Source organism: Trichinella spiralis (assembly GCF_000181795.1).
Source record: "Trichinella spiralis strain ISS 195 chromosome Unknown Scfld6, whole genome shotgun sequence".
Lineage (NCBI taxonomy): Eukaryota > Metazoa > Nematoda > Enoplea > Trichinellida > Trichinellidae > Trichinella > Trichinella spiralis.
In genome coordinates this window covers 6,181,500-6,199,754 of record NW_003526945.1, presented here as the reverse complement: position 1 = coordinate 6,199,754, position 18,255 = coordinate 6,181,500, and the positions used below count along the sequence as shown (strand labels likewise).

At 30.5% G+C, this 18,255-nt stretch overlaps 5 protein-coding genes across 5 annotated transcripts; 1 reads left to right on the top strand and 4 right to left on the bottom strand.

Annotated features, from left to right (window-relative positions):
- Nucleotides 1–484: 484 nt before the first annotated feature.
- Tsp_09754 (hypothetical protein) lies at nt 485–1,743 on the bottom strand. Its single transcript, XM_003374376.1, has 2 exons — nt 1,709–1,743; nt 485–563 (listed from the first exon to the last, which is right to left on the bottom strand). The coding sequence occupies exons 1-2, from the start codon at nt 1,741–1,743 to the stop codon at nt 485–487; spliced, it is 114 nt and encodes a 37-aa protein (XP_003374424.1).
- Nucleotides 1,744–4,304: 2,561 nt separating this feature from the next.
- Nucleotides 4,305–7,821, bottom strand: Tsp_09755 (transcriptional enhancer factor TEF-4). Its single transcript, XM_003374375.1, is given in 17 exon segments — nt 4,305–4,388; nt 4,449–4,577; nt 4,635–4,775; nt 4,848–5,034; nt 5,106–5,204; nt 5,264–5,469; nt 5,534–5,683; nt 5,739–5,928; nt 5,998–6,118; nt 6,185–6,281; nt 6,346–6,408; nt 6,476–6,526; nt 6,538–6,595; nt 6,748–6,829; nt 6,890–6,950; nt 6,991–7,003; nt 7,724–7,821. 17 exon segments carry the CDS (start codon nt 7,819–7,821, stop codon nt 4,305–4,307), a joined length of 1,830 nt encoding a protein of 609 aa, XP_003374423.1.
- A 27-nt stretch (nt 7,822–7,848) lies between these two features.
- Nucleotides 7,849–9,936, top strand: Tsp_09756 (protein FAM82B). Its single transcript, XM_003374374.1, has 3 exons — nt 7,849–7,873; nt 7,919–8,303; nt 9,495–9,936. The coding sequence occupies exons 1-3, from the start codon at nt 7,849–7,851 to the stop codon at nt 9,934–9,936; spliced, it is 852 nt and encodes a 283-aa protein (XP_003374422.1).
- Nucleotides 9,937–10,382: 446 nt separating this feature from the next.
- Tsp_09757 (putative myoglobin) lies at nt 10,383–11,050 on the bottom strand. Its single transcript, XM_003374373.1, has 3 exons — nt 10,914–11,050; nt 10,635–10,857; nt 10,383–10,499 (listed from the first exon to the last, which is right to left on the bottom strand). Exons 1-3 carry the CDS (start codon nt 11,048–11,050, stop codon nt 10,383–10,385), a joined length of 477 nt encoding a protein of 158 aa, XP_003374421.1.
- Nucleotides 11,051–12,941: 1,891 nt separating this feature from the next.
- Tsp_09758 (zinc carboxypeptidase superfamily) lies at nt 12,942–17,317 on the bottom strand. The gene is made up of 9 exons (XM_003374372.1): nt 16,891–17,317; nt 15,272–15,404; nt 14,598–14,715; nt 14,368–14,469; nt 14,206–14,313; nt 13,803–13,839; nt 13,542–13,747; nt 13,322–13,406; nt 12,942–13,144 (listed from the first exon to the last, which is right to left on the bottom strand). The coding sequence occupies exons 1-9, from the start codon at nt 17,315–17,317 to the stop codon at nt 12,942–12,944; spliced, it is 1,419 nt and encodes a 472-aa protein (XP_003374420.1).
- Between the last annotated feature and the right edge of the window lie 938 nt (nt 17,318–18,255).

Genomic DNA, 18,255 nt, shown 5'->3' with positions numbered 1-18,255 from the left:
ACTTTGTATCCTAAGCCTACCCTCAACAATCGCAACCCACACAAAGGCTATACCCTTGCTTTTTGGAATTACCCAGCCTTTAAATTCTTGCCAAAATGATTTCTATTGATCATACAATATAAATTCCCCACTACGGGTTGTACGGAGACTGTAGATTTACGAATTTGATGAGATATAGTCAATTCTGTTGCGTACTAATGCCTTATTAATCAGAGCAATCCGATAGGACATCTTATATCGCATCTTACTAAAATCCATGACCATACATATATATAAATAGATATGATATAACTACAACCTAGACCCTCTATATGTGGGCTGACTCTAATCACATTTTTACCTGAAATTCATTTTTGTTTACACTTACCTTGAAGTTTGATTTTTTAGTTACGCATTTTTATTGATTGCTCACAATAGATATATAACTATTAATTGAAATGATACCTATGAATTACTCTTTTCATAATACATTGCATTATTTCTCTCAATCAATGATACGTTTCCAAACAAGCAATTCTGTCAAATATCTAATTAAATAATCAATTGAGAATAATTCATAGCATCTGTAATTAATAATTGTACAATATTGTTTCCATATATAGGAAAAGAATTCATTAATACGTTTTACTTTCCCAGAGGCACACCTGTTCTTGTACTTAGCCTACATAAAAATATGCCGAAAAATTAGAATAAATACTAATTATAGGCGCATTTATTTTTCATAAATTGTTAATGTATTCTATTTTCATCCTTTGAAATTAATTATTTTGACAAAATACAAGATTTAAAGCTCATTTGTATAAGCATGATTTCATTATGATGTACTGGACGAAAATGCAATCAAACAGCGACATGCTAGGTATCATTGAGATGCCCAATGAATCATTAAGATCATGAACTGCATAGAATTCAATGATATAATTGTTTTTCGAAAATATCAAACGTATACTCGGCATTCGATAAGACAGTCGGATTTTAATAAATATTGGTTCATGTTGATAATGTGGAAGTTGTACGTTTTCCCATTTTCTTTTCAGTGTGTAATTTCAGACTTGAATAGCTCGCTTTTGTCGTCGATATGTCTTTACCGGGCTATCATCAAATTTTCTAATGGGCTGAAATCATAGTAATGGAAATCAAGGAGTGAGGGCACTGAATAGCATGGCATTATTGCTGTGTTGAAGAACTTTGTATACCATTATGTTGTGTGTAATGTTATTCCATTATTTATTTGCAGGCGAGCACTGCTATGAACTTTTCTGCTCTGATTTTGATTGCGTATTTCTTGAGATGTACCAAAATAGTAAAACTGAAAATTGGACGTAAACGACGTTGAAATAGAAAGGAATGAAAGATAAAAGTGCAATATGTGTGCATATAAAATCGTTTGATTAATTTTCACGATGGAAGTATCAATGTTTACAGCAATAAAAGATGCTTATTTTAATAGGTCTGTCCCGTCTGTAAATCGAATCTAATCCCTTCTGTAAATGTCAAATGCCTAAACAATTAGGTGTTATTCAAAATTTACATATTGAGTTGGAACAGTATTGATTGAATTTATCAGCAAATTATTTTACAATGCGGCGCGCGTTTTTAGAAGCATCCTGTTTATTCCTGTTAAGAACTATCCTGTCTATTAGTGATGTTCCTTTTATTTTTTATATCTTCGCTATGTCATACTAATGGCGGTTTTCAACGTGTTTACCTACTGGAATATATTAAGTCACGAATCTCGTTCATTTTTAGCTAGAAATAGAAAAACAATAGCTAGAACAACTTTCAAAATAACGTCACATAAAAAATAAAGTAATACAAAATTTAATTTTTTGTGCACTGTAAGCATTTTGATAATAGCAACAAAATGAAAACAATTTACTTTTAAAAGAATATAGTAATGCATATCTTGAAATTAAACTCAGCTTGAAATGAAGGCAAACAATATTGATGAATTATTGCGATTCATGAAAACAATTACATACATACAATTAACAATTAATACTAAGATTTTTCTGCTTGGACATTGTATGAACTTATGAATTGCATGATCATGGTAGTCGGTGACTTAATTCAACAAACAGAACACATTATATCCATACTGCATACAACTGCTAGAAAATTAAACATAAATACGCTTGTTACATGAATTCAGATTGCTCCCATATAACATGTCATGCCCTAATGCATGCATGATGATAAATCAATCCAATATTTTAAACAGAATGCAAATGAACAGAATGAACAGAATACAACAAAATTTGTTTTACCATTTCGCTTGTTCTGGATTTCTCAATCACGTCACAATGCTGTTTGTATTCATCTTCAATGAGCTGCATATGGAAAATGCAGTACTCTCATCCCTCCGCCAATGAAATAATTGAGGGTAGCGTTTAAAGAGTTCTGCTATCCCTGACGTCGAATTACGCAACGCTTGACAATTCTGAAATCGTTCAGCAGGATAAAATATTAACAGAAAGAAAATTTGCTTGTCCTAAAAAGCACACAGTTAAAAGGCAATAGTTTATAAAAATCAACAAAACTTCAACATCACCTAAACAGAAATGCCAATATCATATCTAAAAACAGTCCAACATATTCAACTATCCATCTGATCATGCACTTCGATACAATAATTTAGTATTTACAAAATGATAGATAATAAAGCGTAATATTATACTGCCTGTAGTGATATTGATGATATGTAAATTTTGATCAAAGAAATGCTGCTGCAGTGTTCAAATTAAATTAAAAATATAATGCAATAATTCAATTTTTACATTGAATTCTGATGATGAGATGTCAAATTATATTTTGACAAATTAAAATTAATCTTTGAATTCAAGAACGTTTGGATAAACATGTGCGTTGGTCAGATTAAATTTTATGCCGAAGAAAGAGAGAATTGTCAATAGCAGCTAGATTTCGAAAATAAATTATCAAAGCAGCGGCAGCAAGGAAATGATTAAGCTGTGTCACACAATTTTTTCTGTTTTCCAGATATTTCAGCGACTGGATTTACATTTCTAATTTCAAATTGGTCCGAGCTGGTTTCGAGATCTTTCATCATAGTCTTTTCCTTCTTTCCATTCTTCCACATCTTCATTGCCAGGTAAGTTATATATGTGGTTTTTAAAACAGCGCATACCTTGGCAAAGCGCAAAAAACTAAACATTTCGCACCAACTTCAAACGAAACTGGATTACAACTGACGAACACTGCAATCGAAAGCTGTTGTAACTTTAAAACGCTTACGCTTTAAACAATTTTCCATTTAAAGTAACCCCTCTGCATTGTTGCTTTTAAAGTAACACTCATAATGTTAAATTATTTAAAGTAGATGTTATTGTTCAATTCCAATTTTACAATTGTAAAATAGAAATGAACTCTAAATTGTGTACAACAAATAATTTTTAAATATTATTCAAATACTTTACAAAGTTCATTTTCTTCTTTTTCTGATCCATATTTTTTCAGATGGTACATTTGCACAAACTTGTCATAAAAACATTCAAATTAAAATAATTCTTTGTTGCTATTTTCTTACAATTTTCTTTTAGACTGTACATATTTAATACATGGAGAAAATCTATAATTTATCTGAAAATTGATTCTCATTACTTCTTCACTTCAACTATTACAAGTTCCGCTTATTCAAATAAATGTGTTGGTAGTCAATTGCCAGCAACACGAGATAGGAAACCAATATTTGACTAATAAAATGAAATAAAATTTGACAAATAGAATAAAATAATATTTGACAAATAAAATGCAGAGTAGTGACAACAAATGAAATTTGGAGGCGCGCGTCAAAGCAGCAATCAATGAAAATTTACTGAGAAAAAGTGGGCGGAGATAGCAGAAAATCGGCTTTACCCGATTTTGTTGTATGAAAAATTTTTGCTGTGAAATAATTTTGTGCAATTATTTACTTAACAATAAATAAGCATCGTATTTGCTTGAACAATAAATAATTTTGTAGAACGTTACACAATTGTTCAGCTGTTACACCGCAGTTCAATTACTTACTCATAATTACTTACGTTATTTCACCAAAACTGCTGAGAAATTGCCCTCTGAGAAAAAAATTTGTTTTAGTACAAAGTTGATTTCATTGTTGATCCATTGATTCCATTGATTTTAGTACACTGGTTTCAATTTGCATACTGTTTGTCACTGATTACAGAATATAAAATCCAAAATGTTCGGATATTATGAAAAACTCAGGCGGCAACAAATAATCATTATCTCTTTATTATTTAAATTCTCCTCCATATTTGTATGCCTGTAGTACTAGAAACATTCAGTTACGGCACTTGGCCTGCAGAGTTATCGCGCTTGGATTTCACACCACTCACAATATCGTCAATACGCAGAATCATCATTGTTGTCTGAAAAAAATTACACCATATTTATGTTAAAAATGAGCTGCAATGAAAAACAAGTAATACCTCAATAGCGGATTTGTATATCTGTTGTTTAACCAGCAAAGGATCCCATACATTGTAAGTATGCATGTCGACCAAACTTCCATTAATTCCATTGACACCCCAAGTGCTTATTTCTTGCGCATACTTCACCTAAAAAATTACAAATGAACCGTTCAGTCTAGAAAAATTAATATTCAAAATTATTACTCGAAGAGAAGTGATCTCACGAATTGGATTCGAATCACAATTGCTTAATAAAGTCAGCGGAATAACCTCAAAAGCATCCGCGATCGCATTGTAAATAAACTGCGCCACGCCTTTTTTATCAAACGCCTTCTTTTTCAATATCTTCAAATATCACCGTCATTGAAAAGTAAAATAATCCAAAAAAAGAAAACTTTATCACTAAAAAATGCTTACGTGTCCTAAGCACATCTCAACTGCACCACCTCCGGGTACGGCTCGCGGATTCAGGTATACGTTGCGGACCACATTCAGTGCATCGTTAAAATTTCGCTCTATTTCTTTCAGCAGATCTTTGTTTGCGCCACGGAGAATCAAAGTACAAGCATGAGGATCATTATGATTCACCACTTTTGCAAAGTACCTTAAAAATAAAAAAAAACCGCCTTTGAAAACAACAAATACTTTTTTTCTGAAATCTGATTTAAAACTAACTCGTGACCAATCAGTTCCACTTCAAACAGCGTTGCCTTCGTACCAACGTCGCTTTCGTTCAAATCAAAAACCTCTGACACAATCTGCGCTCCACAAACGCTACAACATATTTTAAAAAATACACATTTTAAATTATATATTGACTTGTAAACAAGTACCGAGATAGGCGGTCGTTATCTGTCTTTTTGATGCGCCGAATAACGGAGATGTTTGATCGCATTAAATATTCTAGTACCAAATCAGAGCATCCCTTTTCAGTAAACACTAGATCTGGCTTCAAAGCAATAATAGCATCACACATTTCGCGTAGAGCAACCTCTTCAAGATGTAAAATCTCTTCCACATTTATCGCATTCATGCTCATCTTAATATTACAAAAGCACAATATCAATTATTCACAGTGCAACATTGAAAATTTTCAAAACTACCTTGCTTTCCGCTTTTTTCAACTCTAAGGCTCCGTCCAACAGTATAATACGAGGATTTTTAATGTATCGACGCATTTTCGGATGAAGAACATCCTTGTTCAACACAACACCTTTAAGAAGTTCAGAATCAGACAAGCTTCCACCAGGAATCTAAAAGCATACATTAAAACTCTGTTTTGAGAAAGTTTTTAATAAATATCTTTACCTTTTCAATGCGAACAAAACGTTTGATGTCGATTTCTTTACGATTACCGCCACTAGTTTCCATCACGATCTTCGTTGCTTCTATAGCCATTTTCGTAGCCATAGGAATATATTTTTCCATAAGTTTAGTGCCCAAACAGCTTTGAACTATACGCAATACTTCACCTTCATTATTCACATCAATTTCCTGACTAAAAATACATATTATTAATTATAAATATTTAAAAAAATTAAAAATTTAGTTTAACAATTTTTTTAACCTCAGTTGATCTTTCAACGCTACGATAATATCATCGAGAATAGACTGAAGTGTTGTGATTATTTTAATTGGATGGAAGCCTTGTTCTAGGAACGGTTTCACAGCCCTCATAAATTCCGCAGCTGAAAAAAAGAAATTCGAAAGTTGTTTCCGAATATAAATGAATTAGGCGTCAAGAAGTGGCTAACCTAAAATGATAACGGACGTAGTGCCGTCACCAGTTTCTTGATCTTGAGTACGACTGACCTCAATCATCGCCTTTGCTGCCGCATCTTGGACTTGGAGCTAAAGTAAAAAGGACACCAATCGTCAACAATGTTCAATAACCAATAAAATAATACCCAATTACCTCACGCAATACTGCATTGCCATCGCTTGTAATAGCAATTCCACCCATTCCGTCAATCACCATCTATATAATCAATATAAATTAACATTTCTTTATTTAATAATTGAACAGGAGTGAAAAATAAACCAACTTTTAACATCGCTCGTGGACCAAGACATGTACGAATAACGTCAGCGATAGCCTAAAACAAACGGAATCAACAGACGAAGAAGGCCCAAACGTTATAAAACAACGAAACGAACAGAAACCACTAAAGAATCAGTACCGAAAAATTTAAAAAAGAATTTAAAGCGTTATAAAGAAAAAAAACTTTGCAATAATTTCTCAAAAAATTAATAAACATCATTAACACTGTTAAAATGCAAGATGAGAAGACAAGAAAACATTCGTTTCTATTATAACGATGTAGAAGTGAAACGTACTGCAGCAGAGTTGATGTTGTTCAGACGAACGTTGTCGCCACTTTCACGCTTAACGTCTTCTCCTTCAACATTAAGAACATTTTTAATTAAAAAAACTCCAAAACAAACTATTTAAAAAGTACCAAGAATTAAAATGGGAATTTGGGCATCAGATTCCATTTCTGTTGCCATAGCTTGCTGAACCTCAAAAACAGTCTTTTATAAATTATAAACCATAAAATACATCTAACACACCTCTGTAAATTTTTAAGCAGGAAAAAATCTGAACTTCGCAAAAATATGTCAATGTTGTACTAAAGAAAGTGCAACTGGCAAAAGTATTGATGATCAAGTACACGAAATGACAACAATTCATTGTCTTGTAAAATCAATTAAAAACAACATTTAACTCATAAATTTGTTTCAAAAAATTAAATTTACAAAATAAAATAAAGTTTCAAAAAATATAAATTATTTTTTCTGTTTATCAAAATGTATAATCCTATTTATTCATAAATAACAGTATAATGAAGTCCATAAAATAAAATAATAAAAAGTCAAGCATTTTATGTTATATGAACTAATTTTGCAATTTTAAACAAAATTTATTAAAAATAAAATCAAAATATACAAAAGCAAAATAAAAATTATAATGTTTTAATTAGCATGTATTTCGCCTATCTACAGTATTTAAATAACTTAGGTTTCCTGTGATACAGCATTCAAAATATTTTCAGTTGTACTTTTGCTGAATTTTTACGCATTATAATTTAAATAATACATTTTTAAATTACATAATTGACTCTTTTATGCAGAAAGCATATTAATACTTTTATACAAATTGCAGACTGTAGCATGGCAATATCTAGAATTTATTTGGAATAATGAATTTTGCCTTTTTTTTACATTTTTACATTCCATGAACTTTTTCATGTTTGTTCTTCAAATCAGTACATTTTCATATTGAAAACTATAACCCGTTTTGTATATTCTCTTCTCTGTAATTGTATTGCAATTCGTTTATAGGCTGCTTCGTTAATACGCTGAGAAATGATTTCAAAACTTTGGCTGTCATTATTTAAAGCATGTACATCGTGGAAAAATGTTTTTGCAAATAGAGTACGCACGTTAGTGTATCATATAGGTTTACGGAATGATATACATTTAGGCAGATGTGCTAATTCGGAGTGAACAGTTCTCCAGATTTTATACTTCACAGTTTGCTTTCAAAGTGAAACTTCCTGTGGCATTGTTGGCAATGAGTTTTTTTAAGCCTGCTGGCGAAACAGACGAAGAAGAAGAATGGCTTAATGCTTCGATAAAGCGAGCGGATCGAATGTATGATTCGTACATGATTGACGAACTTTATGAATATTTGAGAAAGGCAACTGAACGCAAACGACACGCAGAACTGATGTGGCGACTAGCTCGTGTAACTTGCGAAAAAGGAAAGCTCTGCCATAATTATGAAGAGCGTGTTATATTTTTTGCTGAAGCAATGGAATACATCAACGAAGCTCTGAAAACTGATTCAGAAATTTCTGCTGTTCACAAATGGTAAAGCTGTTTTTTCTATAACGTAATATTGCTCGTGTTATTTTAATACATCCTGTTAGTTTTGCTTTTGTGACTTAAGATTTTATTTTTTATTTATGCTTCAAATGTTATATTTATTTTTTTTCTGTTATCTTTCTTTTATGTAAGTTGTAAGATGCATTTAAAATGTTCCAAAATAGGTGCAGTAATTCAAAGCAGAATAACGATTAAAATTGTTTGGTAACAGTAAATAAATTTCAGCTTGTTTCATATTTAATTCCAATCTAAGTAACTGTTGCTGCATTCATAGGCTACAGATTGTTCAGATTTATCGACTTGTTGTTATGTAGCTTCTTTTTTTTCTGACAGTAAGGGAAAAAATTGAAATTGAGAATTTTTATGTTGAAAAACAGACATTGTTTGTTGTGCGTTAAACTTTTTTATTCGCGTTGTATTATTTCTAGGATTCCGGTGACTGAGAGGATGAACTGGTAAGAAAGGTTAATTATATCCGGGAGGTTTCAATTTTGAACCTCGAAAATGTTTGTTCGAAAGAAGTGGTTTATAAGTATTTTTTTAAATCTTTTATTTCTGTAGCTGAATAGGAAGGAATTATGAAGTGATGCAGAAACAACGCAGTGAAATTTCTGCTTCCTTAAAAACTTATTCATTCACTTTGTATGAATTGATTTTCAGACATTGAACTTCCATGTTGAATAATGATATTGTTTTTAATGATGTTAAGTGAATGGAATGATTTTGATTTATCATTTATCAGGACTGATTGCTAGGTTTTAAATAGTTTTCTCATTACAACAATGACAAATGGGAATTTTGTCACAGTTTCAAATGCAGCATTTTATTCGATATCATTATTGCTTCAAATGAAGAAATTTTAGTATTTGATTTTTGAAATGGGGCAATTGCGTTGTGAAACGAAAATTTAATTAATAAAGAGAGCTTTTTGTTTTATATGGGGTAAATTGTTCCACTGTTGTTCATTTGGGCAGCCCGTAGATTTGCCGTAAATGATATGCATTGTAAGCTTGTGTTCCAGTGTTATGGTTCACAGTTATTCTAAATAATTATATTGAAAGCATGTAATTGTGATCAATTGCATTCGAAAAATGTTTATTTAAACTTAATTTTCAAAAAGAAAAAAAAGGATTTTGTTTATTCTTGTTGATTATCATTGATTTATTTGCATTTCAGGTATGCAATATTGTTAGATTATAACGGCAGCGGTGCGAGCACTGAAGTGCGTGTGGAAAACGCCAAAGAGATGAAGAACCATTTGGATCGTGCACTGGAGTTGAATCCACTCGATGCGACCAGCTGGTATATTCTTGGATTGTGGTTTTATAGTTTTTCGGATCTTCCTTGGTATCAGCGTAAATTGTGTTCATTATTGTATCGCGAACTACCCAGTGCTACATTCCAAGCTGCGCTGGATTGCTTTCAGAGAGCTGAATTGATCAGTCCAAATTTTTACAGTCAAAATTTATTAATGCTTGGAAAGACATATTTGAAAATGAATCACGTAGAACTTGCGAAACACTATTTGAATCGAACTGTGCAGTTTACAGTAGTTACTGTGGATGATCAGCGTGCGCATGATGAAGCTGAATTGTTATTGAAACAAATGAAATGCTGATTGTGTTTTTTGTCATTTTTTCATTTTTGTACTATAAGAAGTGATTTTTGTTTTCTAATTTTGTATATTATTTATTGGTCATTTATGAAATAAATATTCTTGAAAACAATGAATGAATTGTATTGCTATTTGAAAAAGGCCATTTTCATTGAACGTTGTTTGCTAGTGGAATAAGCTAAAAGAATGTAGGAATGATTGAATGATATCAATTCCCACACAGCTATGCATTATTGTTGTTGTTTTTATAATTATTATCAGCAATATATATATATATATTTCGAATTATTAAAAGTTACTATAGTTAGACAACAAAAAGACAGACAAGTAATGAAAGAATGCAATTTATTCGATTGAAGAATTATATTAGGAAAAATCAGTTGTACTAAGTTATATTTTGAACGCTATTTGTCAAATGAAAATCATTCAAATCATCTAAATATTATCATTTAAAGAGATTTGTATGCAGCTTCGAATTTTTTCAGCATTTCATCCCAAGCAGATGTTTGTTGATCTGTTAGTCCGGTCTTGCTTTGCAAAAATTTTACCAAAATCGGTCTAACTTGCTGAAATGAAACAAATTATTACAAATGAAAATTCACCTATTGTAATAATATACAATATATAAATTGAAATGCATACGAAAAATTATCATATGTTTGGATAAATGAGAATGAATTATAGAGAATTAATTATATTACTTTCAGCTGGTCCAAACCAACGTTGCGAGGATCGTGTTCATTTTTCAAAATGGTAACTTCGCTTTTCAATTTCTTTTCATCATCACAAACGTTTACTAATTTTTTCACTCGCTCCAAGAAAGCTTTTCCCAATGCTTGGAAACGTTCTGTTTTGGCAATTTCAGCCGGATTGACGTTATCCAATTGAAAATATGTGGCAAATTCAGGCTTTTCAGTGAAAAACCTGAATCACACAAATCTAAACGGCATTGAATGCAATAAAATTAGCGTTATTTTTACCATTTGTAAAGCTCTCCGCCGTTTTCGTTGTTGATTTCAATTTTTGCCCATTGTTCTTTGATCAAATCGCACGACGATGTATCCGAAGCATAGGCCAATCCTAGAGCAACGGTGATGAAAACGAAAATCCACTTCATGATATTTCAAGTTCACTTGGAAGAGAAGAAAAATTCTGACTGCTTTGACCAAACAATCCGCTTATATAAGCTGAAAACTCGACAGCTGTTACTATTTTATTTTGTTTCAATAAAAAGAATTAATCGACAGATGTCAAACTTTTTACCTGATTAATGATTCGCATCATCATTATACTTTTCCATATTGAAATTCATTTACAAATTCGGTGCCTTCAAAAATGATTACTCTTCTTCTATTGATAAAATATCTTTGTTTTCTTGACTGCTTCGACTGTTGTTGTTTGTTCTTCCCATTCAAGTTGCGTAAACGCCTCATGGCAATTAATAACTCCCATTGCACATCCTTTAATCATTTATTTTACATATTATCAGGAAATTAAGCAAACTGAAGAAAAAGATCTCGCTAACACATGACTTTTGCCAGAACAAAATATTCCATTTCAAAATAGCTTTTTCGTTGAAGCTTTTGAAAAATAACTAACTTTCCTTGAACTTTTTATATTATTTTATGAAAAATAATTTTACAAATTTCATAAAACTAACATAGCTTTATCTTGGGTAAAACTGTCGTTTTTCCATCGTCCAGTTGAACATTACATGCTCATGATATAATATACACATATGCATTTATATTTTTTGCTATTAATACATGCACTTTATGAATTGTGAACTTTTTAAAAGAATATTAATTTGATAAAATAATCAAAAGTAAGAATTTTCAAATATATGTTAACAAATGATCGACTACTTTCGATGTGGAACAGCAGAAGAATATGAACAAAAAGCTGTAAAGCATACTGTATTACGTATTTTGTCTTTAAAAAAAATTCCTGAAAACTTTACAATAAATTACTCAAAAATACGTATTCGAAACTTTTTCTGAAACCAGGAAATTATTGAAAACAACGTAAAATTTATTCAAATAGCATTTTCCGTTTATATAGTCATATTTCAAATGGTTTTTAAAACCTTTTGAACAAAAAATTCACACGAAAAATTTTCCTCTTCCGCGTTCTTTATTTTTAAAGCATGTTTTTTCAAAAAAAAACAAAATTAATTATTTATCAATCAGTTTGAAATATTTTGCACAACAAATTGCCATTTTTCATTTAAAAAAAGCAATCATCAAACTGCTCTTCCTGTTAGTACATTTGAAAATATTCACTTAAAATTTGACTTTATTGAAAAATATTTTTTCCATTCTCTAGACTGATTTGCAATTAATCTAATTCAATAAGTAAACACTAATTGATCAACATTTTAGTAGATTAAAAAATAATGCAACTTTTCATTACTTTTTCAAATGTTATTCAGAACGTTACCACTTATATTATGAGTACCTTAAATTGCTTTCAGGAGTATGATAAAGGAATACATTTGCATTTAAGTTTTAAAATCGAAAGATGCAGCGAACCGATACTGCTGTGCTGTATGTACGACGCACAACAACACAACTTTCGTTTTCTATTAAAATTTCACATGTAGAATAGTAGCCATAGTACAACCAACTGTAATATCTGTTATTGATTTTTAAGTACAATATTATGAACGGTATCTAATGGCAGGACATACAAATATACTGTAGTTAGAAAATGCTTTATTAAATTATTTCTTTATGGTATTATGAGTTTTATAAGAAGTGTCAATTTTTATTTTTGAAATAAACTTGTTCCGCTGACAACACGCTTCAAAGTTGTCTGTCTTTTGTTTAATAATAAATAAAGCTTTCATGATCGTATAAATTTCAGACAAAACAAATTAACAATAATTTACTGAACACTTAGTAATGGATCAATTTTCAAAGATGTTCTCACAATAAGAAGCTTCATGCTAATGGCCAACTATAAACAATTTTGGGGAAAGCACATAAAAAGTACGTTTAAAAAATAAACTATTCTCTGGCTTGATCTTCAATCACTTTATCGGCAACCACTTTTATACCTTCCCATGTTTCTCTTGCAATTGGCAACACCTGATCTGGATCAACAATGAATCCATATCGCCTATCTTCATCTGGCCTCAGCTCCAGCAAATATACATATTTTATTTTTGCAGCATATTTGGCCCAATCATCTGAACCGCCAGCAGATGGATCTACACAACAATTATTGATTTGATTTTTCTCACACTTTTAAAAGATACTTGTCATAAATGTTACTAAATTCATTCTTAATATTATCCCCGTTTATCACGTATCATTAGAGAAATTGACATTTTAAATTCATATTATTATTATTGATAATGAAAATAAAAGTAAAAAATAGAACATACACAAAAGATCTGCGCCGCTTCCAACTTTGAACACTGTCCCGTATAAACGCTTTAATGCTTCAGTTGCTTTGATAGCCGTCTCTCGCTGAAAATGAAAACGTGCACGATTGACGTTATTTACCAATTATATGAAATTTGCATATTTTCTGCATATTTCTTATCTGATTAATATTTCAAAGCTTGCTTTAAAAATTCTCCTTATTATGAATTGTCGACTTACTAAATCAGCTAGATCACTGGGGTATGATTTTCGCTTATGGCTGTACGGATGAATCCAGAGCTGTGAATAGGTGTGAATAGTAATAAAAGCTCTAATTTCTTTTCTACGTTGCCAGACAAAATCACGAATTGCTCTCGACTCAGGCTCACTAAATGATTCTTTACCACCGTATGTGTCTTCACAGGGAAAATTACTTGAACCCGCTCCTATAAAAAAAAACATTAAAAACACAGGATAATGCAAATTTTGCATCAATATTACCTCCCCAATAGAAGTCAAAATTTCGATTCAAATCTACCTAAAGCAATATTCAATTGATGATATGGCATTATTGATAATTAAGAAAATTATTCTTGCCCCTTGACAGCAAAATTTTGTCGTCCCGTAACATTGAACCGGTGATCTGTTTTTACGCCAAAGTCGTACCTGCGAAATGAATTTTTTAGTACAAATTTTAATTTGCATTTTGTTTCAAAAATACATCAGGTGCGGTGCTGCTTCTCGTGTACTCATAACCGTCTGGATTTGCAACAGGTGTGATGTACCAAGTCAAATTGTATATGTACTTTCTCATAGACAAACGATGGCTAAACTCTGTTACCAACTGTCTAGATCATTGCGTGACAGACAAAGCATAATTTTTTAAATATCTTAAAACAAAAACCTTAAATATTAGATATACAGCCGATGTTTGAGAGGCCCATTCACGAGCGTGCATTCCAGCGTCTACCCATATTGCTTTATTTTTATTGTAATTTAAAGGGTATCCAATCTAAATTGATATTTTTAGTATGGTACAAGAAAAACAGTTATTCTTCAAATTTACTTGAATTGTTAAAATTGGTCGATTTTCATGTGTATAGCCAATGACGTGCAATTTTGTAATATCTGGATATCGTTGCTGGACACTGTACAAATAACCATTAATCTGAAATTAAAAAAAATACCTCCTTGACTTTAAACAGTGATCAAAGCAAATTATTGTATATTCCATGTTATTTACATACGTGTTGCTTTCAATTAATAAAAGCAGTAAATTAAACATAAAATTTTTACCTCGCTAATGTTATGAAACTGATGAAAGTTAAAATAAGGACCACTGTTAGATCGGTGATCATGCTTCCAGAAACGGCTTGCTTCTTTAGGTTTCATCACTTCTAGTCTTTCTATCAGTCTAAATTAATTAAATTTACCTATCATACTGGATTTTAGTAAATAATAAGAAACTGCAATTGATGTCAAATAGTTCTTTCACACAGTACACATACAATTAAATGAAATGACATTTTTAATGAATTTAATTTTTTTGCCATCATTTTATTTTTAATTCAAAAAGTATAAGAATGAAAATAAATTTAATCGATAATTAATTAAGACAGTGCTTTTTTTGGAGAAAATGATATTTGATGTCACAGGTGGTAAGCATTACTGACACTGTTCATAAATTATTAGTAATAAGGTCTTGAACTTGACCTACTGTAACATATATTAATAAGTTTAACTGCGGGTTTGTATTCTTCTTAGTTCACCTAAGCAAGAAAAAAACACGAAAACGATTGTCACTGCTACATCTTATTACTCGCGCAATTCATATTACTGTCATTTTTGCTTAAGTTTAAGTGAATAACATTTTGGCAACCTACAAAGTATATGACCTTTTCTGTTTTAATGTCGAAATTAAAAAGCATGGAATGTGCTTTGTCCTGGACAACAATGCAAAATGCGCTTACTTTTGGACGTCATCGACACTGACGAAATAATTCATCGTTTTCTGGTTCAAAAGATTCTCAAAGCGTCTCCTGTTATCCGGGTGCACCATGACGTCAACCGCATCGTCAACTTTTCTAGGAACTGACCAAAAATCTGCCTAAAGAAAAATTCATTGAATAGCACACAAAATAAATTGTCTTTTTTATTAATTAAAAAAAACTTTTTTCCATTACGCAAATTCTTACTTTAATTCACCAAAAAATTTCTACACTTTATATTATAATAACATCTTGACATTTAACATAATGCCAACAGACATTAGCACTTTTATCATTCGACCATATTTTTATTGGATCAAGTTTATTGCAGAATTAAGCACATTTATACGCTTATACATTAATGATCATCTTTAAAATATCATATTCATGCAAAAATAATTTTGAAACAATGAATAAAATGCAAATAATGTGCTCTTTACATAACATACATAGTGTTGAAAGATGCTATTCTGTACAACTTGACAAAAGCACATACAAGTTTACTTTTTAATTCCAATAATTATTCTATTTTTTTAAATTATTAAACAGTAGAACACAAAATAATAGAAGTAAAGCAACTTCTCTTTTCCATCAAGTGATCCGTATATCAATGAAATCCATTAAATCAAATTATAGTTGAATCAGGGAATTTCAAAAAGCTAAACAATGAAAGACATTTATCAAAACACCTTTATTCATGTCATGGAATTCTTTTAATTTCAAGCAAAATCACGAACGACATTGCTAATAAATTTACAATTTCGAATAATATGAGCAAAACTTATTTTTATTTACTTTTGCAAAGCAAATAATATTCAACGGATTATAATTGTTTGCATAATTGTACGCGTGCAAAACCATTAGCATTAACTATTTTTGAACTAATTGTTTTTTTTAAGTGATCATAATTTTTTCAGAATTATAATTATGTTGTTAAAATGTTACAGATGAATGAATTAATATAATGAACAGTTTGTTGTTTATTAAAAACTTGTAGCCCAATAATAGCAATCAGCCTACATTGAGGAAGCAATTGCGCAAAAGTTAATCAGCAACAGCAGTATTATTTAATCGTCACGAGTGATATGATTAAATTAACTATCATCGAAATTTTTTTCTGCTGTTTTGTTTATTTGAGTTTTAAACTGAAGTTTAAATAATATATGCAAATGAATTCATATTCGTTGTTATAAATAATTTCAAATAATTATGCAATATTATTCTATTAAGATAAGTAACATGTTACTTTTGTGCCTTTTTGTTGTATTTTAGCAAAGATAGTTTTAAAGTAAAATACTGAAATTTGAATATCTAATTTTAAAATATTCATCAATTGCTGTTAGTAATAGTAGTTTGTTTTGTAGATTTAACACAAAAGTGATGTATATTGGCTCTTTTCTGAATTTCTCCAATATTTCTGCATCTACCTTAAGATAGATATTGATTTTAATGCTTTTTTTCCTCATTTTGTAATCTGTTGAAATATGACCAGAGAGGGAGAGAGTTTTCGTTATAATTCTCAGATATAAGGATATTTGTTAAAATTTGAATGCCTGGATGTCGAGTGAGAAATGATGATGCACATGAGAAATTGGACTTACTTTGTAACGATATGCATTTTTCCATAAATGCTTGAGAAAATGCAATTGAACTGTTGAATTGGGAGTAATTCTGAATACTTTGAATTTGTCGGATTGATTTATAGCTGAATGGGAATAAGAGAAGAGAAGAGCGAAGAAAAAAATGCGCATAATCATAATCATAATCATCATCATTAAACGCATAAGCGTCAAAGCTGCTTTGGACGTGCCGATTCTCTTTTGATGTTTCTATTTTGTAAAAATGCTCCAAACTGTCAAGTGAATATATAAAAAATAGGCCATACAAAACTGGATCTTTTAGCAGCTTTGGTTGTCCATCAGGGCAAAACCAGACAAACGGGCCAAACGCTTCAGGTTTCAGTGCTTCTTGAAATGCTTCATCTGACAATTCGACGCGCAAAAGCCGGCCGGATTGGTTCTTTTGCATAAAATGTAGCTATTTTCTTTTTTAACTTTTGCATAATATCAATTTTTATGGAAATTCAAGTTCAAATAAATTAGTGTCATATGATAATTTTTGCTAAATGTGAAGCTAATGACGTATTCAAGCTTGGAATATTAAATTTCATACATATGAATTACTTGATAACACGAACATGCCAATGTTGCGCATTGGCGTATTCAATTACGCAAGGTTATTGAGATTAGAAAAATGATAACATTAATTAAAGTATTTTTAAAAAGTTGTTCACGCTTCGATTCGTTTATGAAGGATTTGAATCAATGAGTTTAACCCAATTAAATTTAAGGCATTCAGTGCATGTTTACATCCAATTAGTTATGGCAAAGCAATTGAAAACCTATTAAAAGATATTATAAGTGAATATTGAACAATTTTTTTAAAATATATTTTGAAATACTTGTGCATATTTTCTAGCATAATTCTGCATCAACATCCAATGAAAATATTTCATACAATTCTATGGTTACTTTCATATATTGCATTGAACATTCAACCGTGAGAAATTATAAAATGGAAAATTTGTTCATCTTCAATCAGAAATATTATGTAATTTTGTGGAAAATTAAATATAAAATTAATACAAATATAATAAATTTCAAAAGTTATGAATGTTTATGACAAATAAAAAAAGAAAAAACTCTTTTTTAACTTCATTTTTTAAATTCCTTTCAATAATTTTAAAACTGAAACAGATAAATCAGGCTAAATTGTCGCTTTTTCAAAAAGTACGCAATTAAAAGTTGAAAAATTGGCTATAAAGAAATTTAAATGTCTTCCTTTATGAAATTGGGAATCATAAATTTAACTTCATCATCGTTTTTTCTTTTTGAGTAATGCAAAAAGTGGGCTATTCAAACTTGAAAATATTTCCTTTTTCCTTCTCGGTGACTTCTTTATTTTCA